The sequence below is a fragment of the Phaethon lepturus genome, unplaced genomic scaffold (assembly GCF_000687285.1).
Source record: "Phaethon lepturus isolate BGI_N335 unplaced genomic scaffold, ASM68728v1 scaffold17976, whole genome shotgun sequence".
Classification (NCBI taxonomy): domain Eukaryota; kingdom Metazoa; phylum Chordata; class Aves; order Phaethontiformes; family Phaethontidae; genus Phaethon; species Phaethon lepturus.
Window position 1 is genome coordinate 79717 of NW_010548467.1, and position 21706 is coordinate 101422.

Below are 21706 nucleotides of genomic sequence, written 5' to 3' on the forward strand. Positions count from 1 at the left end.
TACCTGATAAAATCAATCTGTTAAAGTGCTTAATGCGGAAAATCCACTATAAACAATGATGAATGGAATAACCCTTCCCCTCGTATAACACCTATGTAAATCTATAATTAGCAAAGGGAAGAAATAAGTTTTTCTCCCCTTTCAAGGACAAGCATACCTTGACAAACTAAAAATGTTATTCAAAAAGGCCTTGAGCATCCCAACAAGTGCTGTACACCTTTGGCTCCCGAGTGCTGTGGGAAAGGAATTTAGACTCAGACCATTCCTGGGAGCTGCCTTGCTCAGAGTCACAAACCCTACATGATTTCAATAGCTATGAGATACCTGAGGGAAGATCTACACCAGATGATATAAAAATGCTGTAGAAATTCCAGAGTTAGCCTTGAGTCACTGCTACATTTGACTCTCTGCAACACTGAACAGACATAGCAGCTCAGTTCCTGAATGGGCATTAGTGTGTCAGCTCTGCTGCTGCTAGTTCTTGTGTCAGGTTGGATGAGCTCTGCACTGCACAGGGTAGTCTACATGTAACCTAAGTGTTTTTTGAAATGGGAAACCCCAGTTCCGTATACATTACATAGCTCTTGGCAGCTTTGCGCAGAGCACTGCCCAACTATCTTAAAAAATCTAGTTCCTTACTCTGCAACTTCTTCGTCTGGGTCCTTAAGCATTCAAGTGGTTTGTTGAATCACAACTTCAATAAGTCATGGTTTTGAATACTTAAAACTGATTTGTCTTGATATTCTGAAAATCGGTAGTTTGGTGAAAGCATTTAACAGGTTGCAGGATCAGACCGATAAACTGCGGGTTAATCTGTAGCTCATTTATGTATTTAGCCTGGAATTAGGTTTTAGCCAAGAAAAAAGGAAAATGAAGTTAAACTCCAGATATTTTCAGTACCTCCTCTAAGACTACATAAATTCTCTGTTCCTCTGAATTCCCAGTTTTAACTGCCTTTATGCAACTCTCCTTGCGTGTCACAATACTCTTAAAGAGAAAATAAAGAAAAAGAAAAGCACGTATCCCATCATTTAAACTCCTGTTTGATGCAGCAACTGTTGTCAGAGTCTCATCTATGGAATAATGGAGGATGAAACCACAATTCATGATAAAGACTGCAGGCGAGGTCATTCTTACAGTCACCAGCACAAACTGGATATTAATCATAGAGCACATACATTTCAGAAGCTTAATAAGAGGAGTCCAAGAGTCCTGCTGGTAGCTGTGCATCCCACTAATTCACCTCAGTGAACATTTACTTCTAAGCTCAATTAACCCTTATTTCAAGGCCACCCATAAACTTTGTGGTAAATATTTTTTTTTTTTTTGCTCCAGCCTCTGTTTTCTATCAATGGAATGAATAGACCATTTCTGTTGGAGGATGAAGTGCTATGTCTGTTTATAAATGCAGGTCCCTAATTAAGGCTATGTGATGTCCAGTGTGTGTTTGTGAGGGGCTTGAATCAGCAACTCATTGGTTTGTAAATTCAGGTGTTTGATGCTCCTGAGGGTATCTGCTATTTCTTCTGCCTTTAGGTGCTACTTGAGGCAGATAGAGATGCTCAGGAGGCAGATGGATGGTGATGTGGGGGAGAGGGATTTCCTAGTGCAATTGTCTGCACACAAAGTTAGTTGTTAAACATGTACAAGAAGCTATGAGGAGACGTTATTGCTGTTGTTTTGTTATTATTGTTATTGTTATTAATATTATTAGTACCATTGTTATTCTCCCTTCCAAGCATTGTTCAGAGGCAAATTGGAAATGTGGTAATTAGGCCCTGACTGGTGGTGCAATACTAGTGTCCTGAGCCAAAGTTCAACGCCCTGAAATGAAATTTAAACCAATTAATCTGTTAGATTTTTATCGCTTGTCCGTGTTTTCTCAGCAATTCCCTCAGCACGCGGCCTTTGATCAACTCTCATACAAAAGCTAAAATGTGTGCCTGCTGCTAGCAAGATGGGGCTGACATTAACATGGCACTCATAAAACAATCAGAGCAGTGAAGCCCTCAAACAGACAGGGCATAGTAATATTTAATAAAAGTGCACACATAATCTTCAGAATTAGCATTTTGTGCCTTGCAGTACCTTTGGGAGAAGAGCTTTTATTTGTGGAGTGATCATTATTATAACAAAGAAGAGCTACCTAATAATTTCCACTTTAACTCTGCAATATGCCACGAGCATTTCTGAACCATTATGCTAAACTGTGACGGGGTAATCATTTTATTGTCACAGTTTGAAGGAAGAAAAATCCCCTGTATATCAGTAGCTAGGGGAGCACGGGAATACAGGAACACACTGACACACACAGAGCGCACAACAGCAAACTTCCTTTTTGCTACCCGTGTGCTGAAGTCGGTACCTACCATCCTTTGTATGGAAGGTGATAAGATTTTAACACTGTATGTTCTGAGAAAAGATGAAGATTTCAAAAGAACATTGTTTCCCTTGAAAGTCGTTAAAGTTTTTGTTCATAAATCCTTAAAATTTATCAATAGAGACCTTAGCTTTGAAGTCAGTGGCAAAATTCCCACGGGCTTCAATAAGTTCGGGATTGCAGCACCTCCCTCTAACATCTATGTCTGTTAACTCAAACCACAGTTTCAGGAGCAGCACAGTGGAACATGTCCGATGTTGATACTGATTTGCCTTGATACTATGCAAAGAAGGAGAGCAGCTCATTAAGACTCATAACCGTTAGGCCATTTCAGCAGGTGGAGGATGCGGCCACATCACCTTCAGCAAGGAGCTGCAAGGTCCGTGCCTGCAGTTGGAGGGGTAGTATTTAGTTTTTCACCAGTCCAACGACTGTTCTGAAAACGTGCAGCCAATGTAACACGCTCACCCCAGAGAGTCTTAAAATCTTATCTGATAGTTAGGCTACCAGTTCTTTTGCTTCTGGTTGTAGCTGGCTGCCAGCTGTTCATTTAAAAAAAAAGTTTACGTGAGTAAGACTGTGTAATTATTCTTTTTTATTATTATTCTTCTCTGGACTTAAAGTCCATTCATGTTATCAATCATGTACCCTTCATTGCCTATATTAGAAGTAGTCTAAATTCCTTCACCGCATTTTTTTACCAGCAAAGTTTCAGACTTCAACCCAAATCTCTTTTTCTACAGAAAAACACAAATTTTATGTAACTTTTTTTAATATTTGTTTTGAAAATACTGTTTTAGAAATGATGCTTTAGTGTTACAGAAGAGCATGTGAAGTGATAATATTTTGAAACAAAATATTTTGTTTTTCTTGGAAATATTAGAAAGTGTTATAGTTAATTCCAGATAGATATTCTGGAACTTTGCATTCTACAAAAAAATGTTCTGTATTTTGGTTTCTCTTGTGACCAAAACAAAATGTAGAAAAATCAAGGTCTCCAATGGAAAGATTATTCTGCCTAGCTCTGTTTTTCTAGGGTTGCACAGAAGTAAACACCTTCCAGACAGCACTTTGAAACTTGCCAAATGATTAACAGAAGAAATATGAAGAGTTGAGGGCCTGAGCTGGCCAGACATTTGTACCAGGGGCATAAATAGAGCTGAGGTCATTGCCTTGCCCCCCTCCCAACATTACCTGTGGTGACGCCGGCAAATGGGACACGATTCTTCCATCCTCCTTCCTGGTGCTCCAAGGAAAGGGCCTGGGAAGGGCAAAGTTTTAGTAAGACCAGTGTCCCAAACGACACTGGCTGTTGCAAATATGTCATTGTATAAACATGTTTTGTGCCTTCAAAAACAGGTAGCAGTCTGGATGCCTCCCTCAGCACGTCTCCTCAGGCTTCCTCAGGACACAGCCCTTCAGCGCAGCTTCCCTCGCGGGGCAGCGCCTTCGTGCAGCCCTTCCAGTCTTTACAGACACTTGCATTTTAAGATAAGAGAGGCTGTGTGGGGAAAGTTGGGAAGTCTCACGGGTTTTTGTGACTGGTCCCAAGGGAAAATAATGCCCTGAAATCTTTTGGGAGTGCACAGCGCTCTCGCTGCTTCTCAGGTAGTGCCTGCAAAGGGTACCAACCTGCCCTGCTTATTAAACCACCAAGCCCTGACTTTTCCTTCTCTGAGGAGATGCCCCGGGCTATTGCCAGCAGTTTCGGTGAGGCACTGATTCAAGCACAATTGCTACATATTTAAAAAAATTACATGTGCGAGTGGTCCCATTGACTTTGCGGGCAAGAGTGTCCCAGTGAACAACCTGCAGCCCCAATGCAGCACAAGGACCTGAGGGTCTGCTCAAAGTTCCTCTGGCTGCTCTGGGACTTGGCATGTATTTGATATTAAGCACATACATGTATAAAGTATCAGAATCAAATAAATGAGGCAGCACAGAAAGTGCAGCACCTTGCACTTCTGAGTGCAATGTAGGTACCACAAAGAACATCACAGGATAAATAGCAAGACCTCTTGCGAGGACCTCTAACTGCAGAACAGTTATCTTGCATTCATTTTGAAAATGAATTGAATCTATAATTTTGAAGCCCGCATATGTTTTCTGTTAATGGCTTATGGTCTCAAACAGTTTTTATTCACTGGTATTTAGGAAAAAAACGTTGCTTGTAGTCTGTAAGAAAAGTAGCTCATTCTCTTGACACATGGGAAACTGATTATCTTCGGGTTTTATTGTGGGGTGTGTGTGTCCACAATCAACTGGAAAGGGTGTAATTTGGAAGTGATTTTAATTTTTATTTATGAAAAAGTTTGATTCTGTGAAAGGGCTAGATGGCATTTTGAAAAGTTGCTTTCACTGTAAATCCATTGCTGTGAGCTCGGCTGAAAGGAAAGCATTTGGTTTTGGACTTTGCAATGGTTTTTATGCACGGTTTTATGCAAGTAACTTGAATCCAAATTAAACATACTGAAGTTACTTCTGTGTGTGCGCTACATTTTCGTGATGGTAATGTTAGGATGTTTCTTTTGTTAGCTCATGTAAAAGTTAATGGCTGTGCTCTGCCAAGTTTGGAGTAGGGTAATGATTTTTTTCTGCCTGTGTGTGTTTTTCACTGGAGCTGGCATCCCCATCAGCTTAAGTAGTGGAAAAGTTTTGTGTCTGACACTTACGACCTTTTGTAGGTAGGGATGGGGTCTGTTTGCTCCCCATGCGTACGTTCCATCACTGGTGGTGCAAGTCTGTAGCAATGCCCACAGAAACGCTCACTGCTAAGGGTGACTCAACGGCTCCCTTTCCAGCTCCCTCCTGCTTCCCAGCTCCACGTCCACCCGCCCGGCCCCGGGGCTGGGAGGAAGGAGCTTCTCACCAGCCACACCGACTCGTGCAATTAGCTCCAACAGACCGGAACTTCACTAAATAATCATAAAGATGCACAGGGTCTCTTTAGCGCTTTATGTCTGGAGCATTTTAAAGTAGGCTTCTGTGAATGAATTAATTTACTGTCTTTACAATGAGAAGAATGTAGGGCAGGGGCTGTGCCACTACACAGCCACACTAAGTAATTCATGGGTGCAAGGGTGTTGTCCTGGATGGTGCTACATGTGGGTGGCTTTCACACCCTTATTTTCCTAGTAAATCCTTACCTGAAGTGCATGACTGCCTTGAGTCATTAAATGCTCAAAGTTACAAACCAAATTAACAACTCAACCAGCCTTTCAACCAAGTAGCAATTCACAGCCAAATGCCAACAACCCTAAAAAAAGAGGTATATATGCATATATGCAGCTAACGAGCTGTTAGCTGCTGATTGACACCTGATTCACATTGCAGAAAAGGTGTGGGCAATAGCAACCCTTCATGTGTTTTCAGTGGAGCCAGCCTCTTCTCTCTGCTGAGGACTAGGTTCTTATCTAAAGGAAAGAGTCTTTCTTTTCAACATTGAGATTGACTGGTGGAGTTTTGCTGCTCCTTAAGGAATCTATTTTTTGTGGCAAATGAAATTGTTGAGGTACCCACTTTACTCAAAGCGTTATCTAATGGTATGGTGTCATATTTTCAGGTCATGCTGTATGAGCAAGAAGAAGTTGGTGTCATTTGGGATGGGGTTGCTTTTTATCATCAACCTGTATAAGGCTCCACAGCTGAGAGTTAGCCAGAGCTGTTTGTCTTATTCACGTTATTTTTACGGTTAATGTTATTCCTGTTGCTTCCGCACAGTTAAATTCTGATGTACTTCAGTACTGCAGGGGAGGAGAATCACTATGTGGATGTTTATATTGCCCTTACCCACCAGTTGAGCATGCTTCTGCTTAGATAGTCATAAATCTTACACCAAGATTTGAGCTTACTACTTTGAGCAGTGCTTGAGTTTTCAACATCCTCTCAGGAGGCACTTAGTGCATACGATGCCAAGAAAGTGGCTAGTGGAAGTGGGGATAGACTCTATGAATATGGCAGAATGCATTGCACACACTTATAAATTCTCCAGAAGATGCAATGTAACTGGAATGACTAGATAGCAGGGTTGTAAGTTTTGGTTTTGTGTTTGGTTGTTTTTTTTTTTGTAGTAGCCAAAGCATTAACCAGGGCAGGGTGGTTTAATACTAGAACAACCTGGATCTGATTATAGAATAATTAAAGAAATGCTGAGGGTTACATCCTTTTTTATTTAGCCAATATTTTCCATAATATTTATAGGAGTTTCCTTGATGAATTTAGGTTATGATGGATAATAAAGCAAGCTCACTGGAGATTGTTTTATTAACTCGACTACTGCACATTTCTTATAGAATAAAGATAGGGATTTGTCCTCATTTCCAATTGGTCTCTGCCCATCATGCTGTGATTTTTTTGTTAATGTAGTCTTTAAAAAGTTAATTTTTTAAATGCAGATAACAAAACCAAACAGAAATTAATTGAGAAAAAACGCTTCCAAAGATATAGTTTGAGGTCATGCACATGTACTAGAAAGAATGTGATTGCTGAAATCTTTGTGTTAGTAAGGGGGGAAAAATGAAAGTTCCTTTTATTTTATTTTTCTCAAGCCTTCTATCATTAAAATCTGGTTCTAACAGCAGAATACTTCTCTTTTTCATGTGTGTTGAAAAGCAGCTACACCATGTATCAAAGCCATCAGTCCAAGTGAAGGATGGACTACAGGAGGTGCCACTGTCATCATCATAGGAGACAATTTCTTTGATGGGTTACAGGTCATATTCGGCACCATGCTGGTTTGGAGTGAGGTAGGTGTTGTCTGAACGGTAATGTCTAATAGCTTTGTCTAGCTTGTAGCTAGCCTGTCCTTTTTCTATGCCACATGCTAAATCAGCATCAAATGTTGAGATGTGAATCCTTTCCTCATTCAGTTTTATGAAAATAATTAGTCAAATTTACCTGTGGCAGAAATCCATTATAGCCAGGGGATTTGCATCTCCTCTCACTGGCCCAGAATTTAGCTCAGTGCCTTTTATTCCAAGAAAAGGGAAGGATAAATGCCTGTGTGAATAATTCTGCATTTAGCACTACAATTGCTAAGGGCCCACAGGAAACAAATGTTTAGGTGATCCTGCTTTCCAGGGAAACTGGCTATGTGTAGCTGCAGCTCAATGAGGTGGAGGTTGCAGAAATTCAGCGCTTCTGAATAGCATATCCTTAAAGTGTAGACGCTCGCTGTAAGTACCATCTGCATAATAGCAACCAAATACACCGTATTGTATCCACAGCGGAAAATCCAGACTTGTCATAGCTAGCGGGGGCTTCTGCAGTTTCACAGTAACCCTTTTTTTGTTTCTTGTCAATTTTGCTGTTGCTGTTCCTCCCAGTTTCTTAAATCCTCTCTTCTCCTGGCACATACATTGAAATTATCCTGGAGTCTGATATGCCCCAAAAGCTCGTGGAAAGCTAAAACCCAGGCAGCATCACCCAAACGGCCACTTCCAATGCGCAGGGCCATAGAAGTTGGGCAGAGTTCCCACTGGCTTCACTGGCACGGGAAGGCAGGTCCAAGGAAAGGTTTATATTTTGCATTTATGACTTTTCAAAAGCGTTTTTGAGGTTTTATAAGAAATTGTTATTTTCATGGTTTTAATACTGAAATAGACATGCTAACAGACAAACCAGCATCTCCAAAATAGCTATACAGTGCTTACCCAGTGACGTAAGGAAATTCTGATGCTTTGCTTTATATTAAATCAACATTATAGCTTAATTCACATCCAGCACATTCCCCCTACTGATTCCATTGCACATATGGCAGCATTTTTTCCATATGAAGAGTATCCTCTAACGTCCTTCATGGGCTTCACTATTCTCTCTCTCTCATCCTTCCACTTGAGGACAAGTATGGCTGAAAGGGCATTCCAGAAAAGGAGATATATTAAATGAGCCCTATTCTGAAGCCCTTATGTGATCATGAAAGTGCCCCCTGGGTCCAGTGTAAGCATTTTGTGTTAGGATTGAAGCCATTATGGCTACAGACATCTAACAGGGAAAGGTGAAGAGGCTGGGAGGAAAGTGCTCTGATTTTGGTAGTGCAGAATTGGATCTTTCATTATAAAACTTGATTCTGGTTATTAGTGGAAGCCATTAATTGGCAATTTGTAATCTCAGGAAAGTGAGTGCTGGTCAAAACATTGTTGCTGATGGTTGCAAGGCCTTGTCGTAAACTGAATAATGTTAGAGGGGATCCAGACCCAAGTCAGCCTGCTTGTTGTGAACGCTGTAACGGGCTGCAAGTTGGCTTTGAGTGAAAACTGTTTCACTGTCTCTTCCTTACGGAATTGCTTCTCAGTTTCATAACCTATGGGAGCAATAGAAAATCCTATGGGGGAAAACAGATGATTTCTAAAAGAAGCAGACAGACATGATAAATAAGTGCAGAAATGCATGAGCTGCCTGAGTGATCCCGAAATCATAGTGATATATAGCAATTTAAATTACACGTGCTAGCCACATATGAAGTACAAAATAAGTTCGTTCTTTCCCTTCCCATTTCTAAAAATGTCTAATGCATTTTCAGTACTCAGGAAGAATATTTTTGTTTTACTTTAATAGAGTGTAGAACTGAACTGCCGATCTTCAAACCTGGAGCAGGTTCATCCTGAATTGCCAGTCAGGCCCAGTTTTGAGCAAACCTGGCCGGTTATTTTGCCATTGAATTCAAGACGAATTTCTAAGTTTGTCCTGTTGTTTCATTGATCCAAAGAAAACATGATTTTAACTGGGCTGTAGAAAATCCAAACCAAAACCAGATAGGCAGAAACTAGAACAAAAGAGTGAGTCTTGCAGAGCATTTTCACATGGATTTTTTTCTAGCTTCACTTTCAGTTGTAATTGCAGGTGGTTTGGGGGATGAAGTCTAATATTTAAATTAAGCATCATTTTGCAACAGACTTTGCATGGGACCTTGGGCAAATCACATAATCTGCTTAAAGTTCAATTCCCTTTCTCTAACATAGTAATAAGATTAGTCACTTTCTTTGGAGAGGTGCTGTGAGGATAATTATCATAAAGGTCCTATATTACTCAGATTTTATTACAGCAAAATCCATGTAAGTACCTGAGATGCATGGATATTTAAAATATAAATCCTACCACAGTTCAGAAGCAAAGTTAAAACAAAAAAAACCCCAAAAATAAAAAAAACAACAACAAAAAAAAAATTTGTTCATTTTAAGGGTGAATTTGTTGCTGTCAAACAGCATATGTTATAAATAGTTTGAAATGTAAATAATATATTTTTAATTTATTTTACATGTATTCAAGTTTTGTAATTGAAATATTTATATGCTTGAAATGGAGTTGACTGTGTTAAAAAAGGAGGTTTAAAATGGTTTCTGAAACACGTATTTATTATTTAAACATATATTTTAGCTGTAAACACTCTAACATAATTACAACCTTTCTCAGCCAGGGAGAACTAAATAAAAACTTAATTTGTCACATTAATTTTGTGCAGAAATGCAGATACCCTAAGCCAGTAGGTTCAATTAATCCTTAACTCCCATATTACTGTATAAAAATGACTTTTAAAGCCCTTGATATTTTTAGAATACAGCAAAATGGGCCATCTAATGCCTTTTTTTCAAGGGACTTTCAAACCGACAAACAAACGGCATTGGTATATCGTGTGCACATGCTGAATCTGGACAGACAACTCCCAGCAAATAGTCTGTTTGCCAGATAGACTCTGCCTTTCTGTTTGTCCAGTCCACAAACAGACGGAGTTGTTATTTGCAGGTTTCTACCCAGCGTTCTGGGTCTGTGTGTTGTTGCAAATATTCAAAATCTGAGCTGCTGATAAAAATCCTCTGTTGTTTCTCTCTGTTATTGGGGGGCTGAAAGTCCAAGAGTCGAGTTTCAGGGCAAATATACGATTGTGAAGACAAAATTAGTTTCTTATAAATATTCCACAATATTTGCTTAAAATGAACTATTTCTTCAAACATTTTCCTGCCAAGAACATTCCTCCAGCTGTACAGAGTCAGCTGGAAACAACTTCTTTTTCTTTTATATTAAGAAAAGATGAAGCACTGAAACATCAGTTCTTTTACCTTTGTACAGCACAAAAACAGAGGATGATTTTTTGGTTTGGCATTTTTGTTTTGTTGGTTTTTTGGAGGTTTTTTTTGTTTTTTTATTGCTGCTGAATCTGTGACATCTGTGACAGTTTTTTATTTTGCTTTTTATGTTTATTATTGATTTTGGAAGTCTCTGTTTTTGAGTGCTTATTTTGGAGGTCTGATTCATTTTTAAAAAATGAGTAGGCACCCTCTTTTTGAAAACCAAGGCTTATTAAGCATCTGGATGCCCAGAATTGAGGCATGCAAAGTCACTGGTCATTTTTAAAAATATAGGTATCTTAAGGATCCTGTTCTCACTGAAAGCTGTCATTACCTTCAGTTGGTAAGATTTTTCTTTATTCCTGTCCTAATGGTCCTCTTCAACGGAGTCCAAGTTAAATTTATGACTGATTGTCACCATTTCTCTAACCACAAACCAGAGCTCAAGCATGCAAAAATAAACTAGTGACTCAGATTAATGACATCTCCTTATAAAATGTCACTTTTAAAAAAAGAAAGTAACCTGGCACTCTGAAGAGTGTGAAATAATGCTGTATCACACAAGAATGTCTAGAATATATTAGCAAACCACAGAAAGAGGCTTGTTGTACACACTCAAACCAAATATGTTTTGGATTTTGAAGGACATGCACCTCCCTCCATTCTGAAGGTCTCTCACTCAGGTTTTAATGCAATCCACAGCATGTCCCAACTGACATGTAAGAGTTTATATCAAACAGCTAGTGCAGCTGCCAAGTATCAGACCAAATCACTTGAAAATCCCTTGGGAGATAGGATCCAGTTACTAGTTTTATGTCCAGCTCCAGATCTCAATTATCCAAATGCTGGAATGGAAAAGCTGGATCTGGGATTTTGGCTGGGGGGTTCTTCTCCAAATCACAGCCTTGCTCAAGATTTACATTTAAAAATATGTTCAGAAATGTACATAACTCATATTCACTAATTCTTAGTTCCTAGCATGTCATTGCTATGGTTGTTATGATGTCTGTTAATGCACTAAGAGTTCCCATCTGACGTTAGAACATAGAAATGGCCATATGGGGTCAGACATGGGGGTTCATCTGGCTTGGTATCTTGTGTTTGGCGCTGGGTCATGACAGACGTCTATAAAAACAACAAGGTGAGCATGTAGTGATGCTTCCCCAGAACATTCTACCAGCCTCCAACAGTTTGGGGCTCAGAGGCTTCTACAAGTGGTCTTTACTTTTCATATATTGTGATGCTAATAGCTTTACGTACAAATATGAGACAGACTGTGCTTTGAAGAAAGTACAAGCTATGTCAGTGTGAGAGGAGGAAACATGCTAGGAAAAGGTGGAATGGATTCCCAAGATCAGACCACAGGTTGACAGTGTAGACAGGAAAATATCCCATAATCTTGGAGTTATTGAAGTCAGGGACAGATTTGCTTTTGCTGTGGGTGGGCCTGGAGTACCCAGAGCTGTGCGGCACCCATTGGGTCGCTCAGGTTGCAAAACCGAGTTAGGGCAATTCAGAGAGGTGGTCCCGGTCCATAATGCAGATCCTGGCAGCACTAGGGAATCAGAATTCGAGACCAAAGGTGAGATTCAGAGGGCAGGTTTTGAAGTGCAGCGACAGTGTCCCTTAAAGACCATTTCTTGATATGACAGCAGTATAGGGGACTACTGGTATGTAACCAAGCTAGCCAGTTCCTTTCTGTGTGCATGAGAACTGAAGGCTGACCCAGAACAAAGGTCCTTCTAGCTCAGCACTGTATCCCTGACAGTGGTCAGTGGCAGATGCTAGGGAGAAAAAGCAAAAGGAAAAGGCACATGTATTCTCCTGGTATACCTCCCAAGCTTTAGTTCTACAGAAGAGAGGAGTAAAATATATCCTGAGTATCCTAAACCATAGGACTTCAGACATAATGTTCACCCTTTGGGAATGTGTGGGCGACATTATTGTATATTTGTGGTTTTAAACACAGTTAAACTTATTTACTTCAGAGCACAAAGGAAAACCAAACTGTTTGTGGAGAACAAACCAGGAAACTTGCTTAACTCTCCCCAGCTCTCTGTAACAATGGACCATAAATAGGTCAGACATTTCTTGGGAACCAGGGAAGATGAGTATTGGAAAATGCCACAAATTATGTTTAAGGAACATTAAAGTGGTGACAGACCAGTAAATGCTGGGAAATTCAAAGATACAACCAGAAGCTGCCTGTATAGCTCGTGCCAGAATGGGCGTGGGTAGTGCAAGGCACATGCTGATGTAGTAAGACTAGCATGTTAACCTTTGCTATTAAAATCCTTGGCTGTTTTTACAAGTATTTTTCCCCTAAAAATGTCATGAAACTTTTTGCATCTTGCCAGTTCACCCAGTTAACTAGAACCACTTGAGGATGGGATTTATCTCAGCTAGGTTTGGCTGCCTACAGTTAACACATCTAGTCTAAACTTGTCATCTCGGAAACTTGTCATCTCGGTTCATTGGAGAAAGGTAGATGCTTCCAGAGAGAAGCTCATCCCAACATGAGAGGTGTCTAACGCACTGTAAATAAATTGCTATTTGGCAGTGCTTTCTGCCTCCGCTGACTATTGAGGACGTGTAGAGAATTGGCCTAGGCTTTTAGGCTTTGGTCAGCCCAACTGTAAAACAACTCAATTTAAAAAAAAAAAAGCAACCCTTGGAAGTTTGGTGGTTTTGTTTGTTTGTTTGTTTATCCAGTTGATAGAGTGAGTAATTTAGAAAGAAGGCACATTTCTTTGAAAAATAAATAAGTTTCTAAATCACATGATTTCAAAGCAGAGCCTGAAAACATGTTCTTTAGAGCTCACAAACAAGAAGGCATCAATTCCTAAATTGATAATTTCTAAAATTACATGAGACTTATGACTTCTGTGGATCTGAATAACTTTTGGAGCATTTGATGCTGGTACTTTTGGTTTTAACCTTCAACTTGACAATATTAATTTTCGTATTTTAAATATAGAGATCTTCCTACTGCGTATGCCATTTCCCTCAGTAACACAGATGGCTCTCAGACAGACATTACTCTCCTGTGCTTTTTCAGTCCTGTGCCCTAAACAAAGAACTAGTTAAAAGTCTGATACTACAATTTTAAAATATTTGGTTCCTAGTAAAAATAAGAATAAAATTAGCTTTTTATTTAAAAAAAACTCAGAGAACAAAACTCTGTTGAAATGTGTTCTCTACTCCAGGACATGATTCAACCATGAGCAGCTGACTGTCTGTATAGGGTGGCCATGACTTTGCTCACTGTCAAGGCTGGTTATGGTCCTGGTCTTGTTTGCCTCTCTACAGGTGTGTTAATGTGCCACAGTCAGTTAAAGAAGGGTTATCTGTGTGCTAGAGCTGTACCTTGGTTGCTGGACACAATCATGTCACCTTTTCTATGTACCTCTTTTTACTATTCTTGTCTAAGGGAGGATAACGAGTGAGAAGAGGACATATCAGTGATGGGGAGGACAATGCTGTAGTTTCTGAGTGCAGCAGAGATTTGAGTTAACCTGACATATATTAGTGAATTCCTAGATGGCTCTAATATTTATTTCAGGGACTACGTTTTAAATCCAGTCCAGAATCCTGAAAGAGCAAAAATGGTCTAGAGCCTGGAAAGTGCAGACTGCCCCACCCCAATCTTTTGTGTTAAGAAGATCAGGATCTCCAGCCCCATTAGCAAAAAAGTTAAGTTTGTCTACTTATTACTCTGTAAACCCACATCTGCAGGAGCCCTCTCAGATGTGTGGCAGTCATCGCCGTGAAGGCAGACTGGCAGTGATGGTTAGATGGTTATATTTGGTGTATCTCTCTTGACTGCTCTGATCATTTGGAAGGAAAGATCTAGCATCCTTCACAAGCCAAACTTTGCATTTCTGCAGTAATCAGTTATACATCCACAAACTGAATAGAAAATTAGAACAGCAGGATATGGTGCTTTTGCAGTGTACAGATGTCAGCTGGGGACCAGTACATTTAAAAGCTTGCCCGGGCTTGGGCTGTGCAGTGAGTCTCAGCCTGGGCTTGCACTGTGCTCTGTTCACACATGTAACTGCGTATCATTTATCAATCAGATTTGTTGGACACTGTCATGACCCCAGTGTTCACCTGAGCAAACATAGGCATCCTGCTGCTGTAAGCTAAAGTTATTGCATTAAGCCTGGGCTAACACTTGCGCGAGGAAGCAAGTGCCTGCCATGTATGAAAACAGAAATAATGTTGTTATGGCTGAGGAGGAGAATGCTTGTAAATATTGTAGTCACTGGCTTTTGTGGGGTTACATTAAGATTGTATTCAAACACTGACAGGTTAATTACATGTTTCAAAGCTTGTTTACTGTGATCTGAGAGGAAAGTGTTATTAAAGAAGTGTTCAGCATCTAACAGTGCTTTTTTTCCCTTTCTTCTCCCTTCTCAATGTTTCCCTCTAGCTGATTACTCCTCATGCCATCCGCGTACAGACGCCTCCCCGACATATTCCAGGGGTTGTAGAAGTCACATTGTCCTACAAGTCTAAGCAGTTTTGCAAGGGAACGCCTGGAAGATTCATTTACACAGGTAAGGATGCTTTAGTACTGTATATAATATGGAGAAATAGGGCAGGCAATATATCATACTTGCTAGGGCTTCTGCTTTCGTCATTAAAAGCTGTACTGTATTTTATTATTTTGTCTGAGCACATCATTGAAGATACCAGTTTAAGGTTGGATTTCAGAAATGGATGACTGTAGAGATGAATCTGAAAACATACCAGTGTGTGATTTTTGCTTGCTTGTTTGTCCTCTCAATGGGACATCTCTTTACCCAGGAGGTGGGGAGGAAGGAGAGAAATAGATACTCCAGTACTTAAACAAACAGAGGAAGAGTGCAAGCATAAAGAGCCAGACATACTAACGCACTCACGAACCTGCCTTCCAGGAAGTGTCTTTCTAAAGATCTCCATCTCATGTTGTCCGGCAAGTGTTGCAGGTGTTCAAAGCAGCAGCCTGTTTGCCTTCCCATCTCACCATAACGTATTTGCCTCTGACTTCCAGGGAGGCTAAGCAGCTTTCACCCCAGCTGATGCTGCAGACATAGTGACTTGCAGTGTGTTTTGGGGTGGCATCCCACACTGAGACCACTAAGTCGGGTGGTTTGGCCTGAAGAATTATAAACAAAAAAAGTGCTAGGACATTGCAGGTGCTGTCAGTGTTAGACGGCTCTCAGTAATGAAAAGAATGGCCAGGGAAATAAATCAAGTAGCAGCCTAACTTTTTAAAAGAAGTGTGTCATCGATTCCTTGGAAGGTAGGCATACTACAAGATTTAATGGCTTGGTCCAGGTTTTGATGTGCTTGTCCCTTTATGCGCTTGTTGTTTGACATATGCAGACAGGACTACTGTAACCGTTTGCCTGAACTGAGATTCATCACAATCCAGTGCCGATTTCCCCATTTCCCCATTCTTGATTGCCCCCGAAACTTTAAGAATAAGATATATCATTAATACTTGTGGCAATGAGGCATTCTGAGTTACGCTGCGCACATACATTGATTGCTCCAACTGTGAATGTACACACAGGGACATGACGCAGAGGAGAGACTTCTGTACTCCAGCTGGGTAGCAAAGCTCTCATTCGGTTTTTCTTAACACTGAGCAAGTTGAAGAAAGGTGCCTTATAAAGCTTAGTTGTCTTTTTCAAATACCCTCTCCCCCAGTTAGGATTATGCATTGAGTTTCTTTAAACCGGGTCTTGAAGTGTTCATGTATCCCCTTGCTGCCTGAGCAGCAGACGCTTGTGGAGGCTGTGTGTATTTATTGTGAGCATTATGATTTCAACAATGTGTGGGAAATTTATATATTGGACAATAACACACCATATCAAAAAAAGTTATTTAGGGTTTGAATGTGTTGGAACAAAAGAAAAGGCAAAGGGTCAAATTGCCAGCTGGTGCAAATTGCCAGTGTATAGCACATGAAAGGGTCAGCCAGAGCTCTAGACAGTTTGACCAGGAATCCTCCCTTCTCACTTTCTTACTCACTGTGAGTTGTGCTGTCCTGCTTGTTAAGCCACCGGGGTGGCTGCATCTTGGTCTGGTGAAACTGCAAGTATGCATGCAGAAGAAGAAGAAGAAAGAGAGGAAACCTGCCCCCTTTGACTTTGCAAATAAATTTTGGGGGACTTTGTTGTGATTTAAATGTAAAAATGGCTTGGACCCATTTTGGTTTTGCCTTTCAGATCATCATTATTTAGCTTTTCCAGTAAAAAGGAGGGCAGCAGTTTAGCCTGTCTGCCCAGAAGCAGATGGCTGAATGTGGAAATAAGGTGTCCCAGTAGGGAGACTGTTTCTATATATGCATTTTCAGGTTAGTGTTTAAAACACATTATTTTTCATTCAATAAATGAAAATTATGAAATACTAAACAACAATGATAAAATCAAAGGTGATCCAATCCATGGACAGTTCTCTTACTTATGCAGCTTTTATGGAGCTATGGTAGGTACAGAAAAGCTATTGTGACTGAAATCGTGCCTCACACAATTTGCATTTTCCTTTTAGAGGCAGCCCGAACTTAAATGTGGCTTTTTAAAAAGGACTAAATGAAACTAAAATAAAAACAATTAATGCATCCTGACCTTCAGAAGTGCCTTCCAGCCCTTTAAACAAAATGCAGGTTCAGTACACGCCTGCCGATTAGTTTTAGTTAATTGAAAATTATAGGATTGACCCAAGAGGAAAATTTTGTTTGCACTCCAATCACTTTTACAAATTAAGGAAAATTACCACAATTTTGTTTAGCTAAGGTTTCACACTGAGTTCACGAAATTAGCTCAGCCATCCCAACAAAGTCAGCACTTTGTTAGTGAGCACTAGAAAAAAACTAATAGTCTATGGTGTGTACAAACGAAGCATAGAAAAAGCTATGATGCTTTAGAGAACTAGGCCAAGTGTTTTTAATTAGGATTATTGGTTCATTGTAAGTTTTGAAGAACAATCAAACTAGCAGATTAGCTGTTTCTTTTAAAGCTAGAATTTCTTGCCATTCATTTTTCCCATGAGAACTTGTTTTAACTCCCACATAGCACTATTTTTTTCTTTTTTTTTTTTAACAAGGCCTGCAGGAAATGGACCAATTGGAAGTTGGGATACAGTAACATTCCCCAGCATCACTCCAGCTGATGGGAGTTTTTCACAATGTTCTTCAGTGAACTCAGTGTTCTGGAACATATTACAAAACCACAGAGGCCAAATGTTTTCTCAGAGGAGTTTGGCCTCTGTTTTTGGCCGAAAACATTTCAGCATCACTTGCTGCTTATTTACCCTGCTATTAAGAACAAGAAAAGGGGAGAGGAGAAAAAGGAAAAAAAATAAAAAAAGAGAGTGTGTGTGTGAGAGAAAAAGACCTGGGGTTTGTGGGCGGTGCAGGAGTTGATCAAGCGTAGTTTCCTTTCTGGTGAGAATGTCCCTGCTCGTTAAAGGTCCCATTTTGTGGTCAGGTCTCATTTAGAAGAAATTATTTTTAATCAGTGTTCAACAAAATATCCCCTCAAGCCACCTGGCTGTAAACTGTTTTTTTCTTACTGTTAAGTACTTAAGTTCTCAGAAGAAAATACCTAGTGACCCATTAATTTTAGCCTTTTTTTCCCCTTTAATTGCAAATAACTTTAGTAATATGATCTCTAAGTAGTCCATGTGCCATCTAGGAATCAAGGTCACATATATACAGAGAAATCCTGGCTTTTGTAAGTATTTTTGAAAGAAATAAACCAGTGTCAACCCTGTGCTTACAGGAAAACATAAGTTTTTTATTTTCCATCTGCAAAGCAAGCCATTAGCATGCACTTATAGAGCAATTATTTTTAAATTTTAAGCTTTGACATTCCTGAAAGAACATTATTAGAAATACAGAAGCCTGAACACATCTTGCATGTGTATTCGTTTTGGAATAATATTAAAAGTCCATATTACACACAGAAATACCCAAACATGCTTGTCAGTATTTCCCTGTGGCACCCCTCATCTGTAACTGTCTTCTGGTATTGAAGAACACTGAATGAATTAAGCTTCATGTCGCAACTTAGGAGTCAGGTAGGTATCACTAGCGTTATTTTAGGACTGGAGAAATTGAGATAGAAGAAGAGGTCGTTAGGGATACAAATCTGTAGGGAGTTTGCCAAGGTGACTCAGGGCATATATGGTTGAGTTAAATACGGGATGAGAATTGGCACAAATTTGTGATACTTGGACAGGCCTTTGAGGTATTTGTTTTGTTTTGTTTTACTTCAAAAAATGGATGCATCATGGACAGCATGATTTTCACAGATGAATTTTGCTATGGGTCATGGTACTAAACCATGAGGTTTGAGTGGGACTGCATGAATATAAGTGAAAGGAGAATTATTATAACTATTATAACTATAAATATTTATAAATTATTATAACTATTGGAAAGGACATATGGAAGGACATACATTATGCTGTGTCTCCTACCACCTGCTCAGTTTAAGGTTTTGTGCTTTATTTTTTCCTCCAACCTACAGCAAAGGACTACATAGGGGCCAGAAGTATATATCTTTGTCACTAAGTTTATGTATATAACATGGGGTTAATTCAGATTCTTAGCTGAGCAGTACCCCAAATACTGTTCCTTTTTTGAAAATTGGTTAGGTGGTTGGATACAGGTTGGAATTTAGAGATCATTTTCATTTGCATTAGTTTTGCAGGAAGGCTGTGAGTTAAACCATTTGTGTCCTGACAGGGTACCTAGAGAAACAGGCAAGTCGCTCCACAGTTCATTTGGGTTCTGTTATAGGCTATAGCATATGGCATGTCTCTAGAAGTGCTACTAACAGGAATGGTGGATGTAGGGTCAGCATAAACGCACAGGGCTTGCTGTGCAGTGCGAATAACCCAGGTGCTGAGCACTGATCCTCCAGGATAGTTGTGATGAAGGCTGAGTAGGTCAGAGTGGAGCACTGCAGACAGTGGCCAGTGTTTGCATTACGCTTTTGGGCTGCTGTGTGTAGAGTGACGTAGAAATGCTAGCACCGTGAAGGTCAGCATATTCGCAGAATTTCTGGGAAACAGCCTCCTTCTCTGAAATGTCATAGGGCTTCTCAGACAGCTTTTCACTCCCCTAGTTGCTACAAAGAAGAAATAGCTCATGTGGAAAAATTACTGCTCCATCCTCATTTCACCTGTTACCTTTGAGTCTGTGTACAAACAGGAAGAGCCTTGCAGATCACAGATGATTTGGGTAACATTTTCAAAATCCTCGGTTTCAGGTGGCTTCATTTTTAGATTTTTATCTTTAAATGGTTTAATTTAGAGATGCACAGGGGTAGTTGTCTTCTGAGAATCATTCTCTTTTCATTTCTTAAGTCAAATACCTCCAAGAGTAAGAGACCAAAACCTACCTGTCAGCATTTCAAATTTCAGTCCATGGCCCTAAGAAGCAAATGTTTAAGTCAGACACACAGATCTGGTCAGAATTGGAACCACTTAAAAGGTGATCTCTAGTCCCTAAAGTTTCTGGCCTGGTAAACTTCAGTGATTCCCTTGCTAGGAAAATTTTCCACTTTCAAGAAGGCACAAATAACTATGCAAAGTTCAAAAGATACATAATCAATGAAGCAATCAGGTTTCAGAATGGAGAGTTCTGGAGTTTGTAGACTTAAAAAAAGGAGAGAAAAAAAAAAAAAGAAAAGTGGTGATAAGAGACAGACTGGCTGTCAAGAGGTTCCTGTAGCCCCACTGGAGCCTTTCTTGGTGCCTGCGGGCTAGAGTTTGACCCTTACACCAGCTAACCTTGGCCATAGCCGTGTATCTCTTGGTTCCTGAGAAATGTTAGAACCTAGTGGCAGTTATTCTCAACGTCAGTAATACACAACCTCATTAGTTTCACAATGCCTCATTCATGTGTGTTTATTATTAAATCATGAGCCCTTAAATAGCTGAAGAGTATAAATGAGGAGAGAAGGCCACCATCACCAGAACAATAAAAATAAAATAAAAAATCCAAACATCTCTGATGCTGTCTTGGGTTTTATCCTGATGTGTTTGTAAAATTCTTCACCCTCAAAGATACGATGATCATTAATCTGAAATGAAATATAGAGCACATCACTTCTCCAGAAGAGTGACCAGCTATGGGGTCTGGTAGTTAGCAAATGAATGCCATTTGTTTTTAACAGCAGTTTTTATCTGCCTTTCACTAGTAAATATTAATAGCAGTGCTAGAATAAAAAGTATCAGTCACTGAGTGCTACAGAAGAACAGAACAAAATTCCTCAATACAAAGAAATGTATAAAGTTTAAAATAAGAGCTGGTGTTTGTTCTTAAAAGCAGGAGAGACCTGTGCTGCAGGTTACCCTGTGCTTTGGATCTCAGAGAGACTCTGCAGAGGACAAAGGAGAGATGGTAAATCCTAACTATAGCACAATCAAGTAAGGAAGAATTAAATTCAATCCTTTGTAAAGGTAGACTTTTACTGGCAAATTTAATTAATGTCTCTGGAAACAAGAAAAAAACCCCTCATAACAGCTATCTGAAAAAAGTCCTAATGCAGAGTTCACTGGGTTGCCCCTTCATCTCGTTGTGCCAAGTGTTTGTTCCCAACTGTACCTTGCCGTGGGGACACTGGAGGCATCAGGTGGTGTGTGGAGCTCCAAGATAGACCTGTCTTTGGGCTGATGCGTTAGGCTGAAGAAGTTAAGCTGTACATGTGGCTTTCTGCTGCCATAGGAGTTTGCCATAGTCATTGAAGAACTGGATCCTCATGGCACCACTGCTGGTTGGGGATGCTTGCAGGTAAAATATGGATGGGAAAACAAGGGAGCCTCTCCCTCCAAGCGCCTGCATCAGTGATGTGATCTTGGTGTTACCTGCCTTTGAAAAGGAAAGTTGCCCTCAGGAAATCTCTATTTGAGTTTAAGCTTGAACTTGGCCCTGTCACAGTTCCAGTCCATTAACTTAGTTGCTCTGCTGAGTCAGTGCTAACACCTGGTCTCTCTGGACTGTCTAGAAATTTTTAGGGGGGAAAAAAAAATGGTTGCTTGTTTTGGAACAAGCTTTCCTAGACGAAGTAACTTCAGTCTTCATTATTTAGTGGTGGGTGTGTGGATGAATGTTGTTACAAAAGTGTTTGTTTTAAGTTTGTTAGGACGTGCCCAGTGGAGTGAAGTATGGACAGTTATCAGGGTTGAATATTAGGAATATTAGGGGTGTTGGTTTGGTTTTCCTTCAGGAAAGAAAGCTGGGAGAATTCCTAATTGATCG

General features: G+C 40.0%; 1 protein-coding gene across 1 annotated transcript in view; it reads left to right on the forward strand.

The window, feature by feature from the left end:
* The window catches only part of LOC104623035 (transcription factor COE1), a gene marked incomplete at its 5' end in the record, with an annotated part of 102636 nt that overhangs the window by 23209 nt on the left and 57721 nt on the right, over positions 1 to 21706 (forward strand). Inside the window, 2 exons of the mRNA XM_010289981.1 lie at positions 6995 to 7125; positions 14879 to 15005. Of these exons, the coding sequence (XP_010288283.1) occupies positions 6995 to 7125; positions 14879 to 15005 (258 nt within the window). The remainder of the gene's footprint in view (positions 1 to 6994; positions 7126 to 14878; positions 15006 to 21706) is intronic.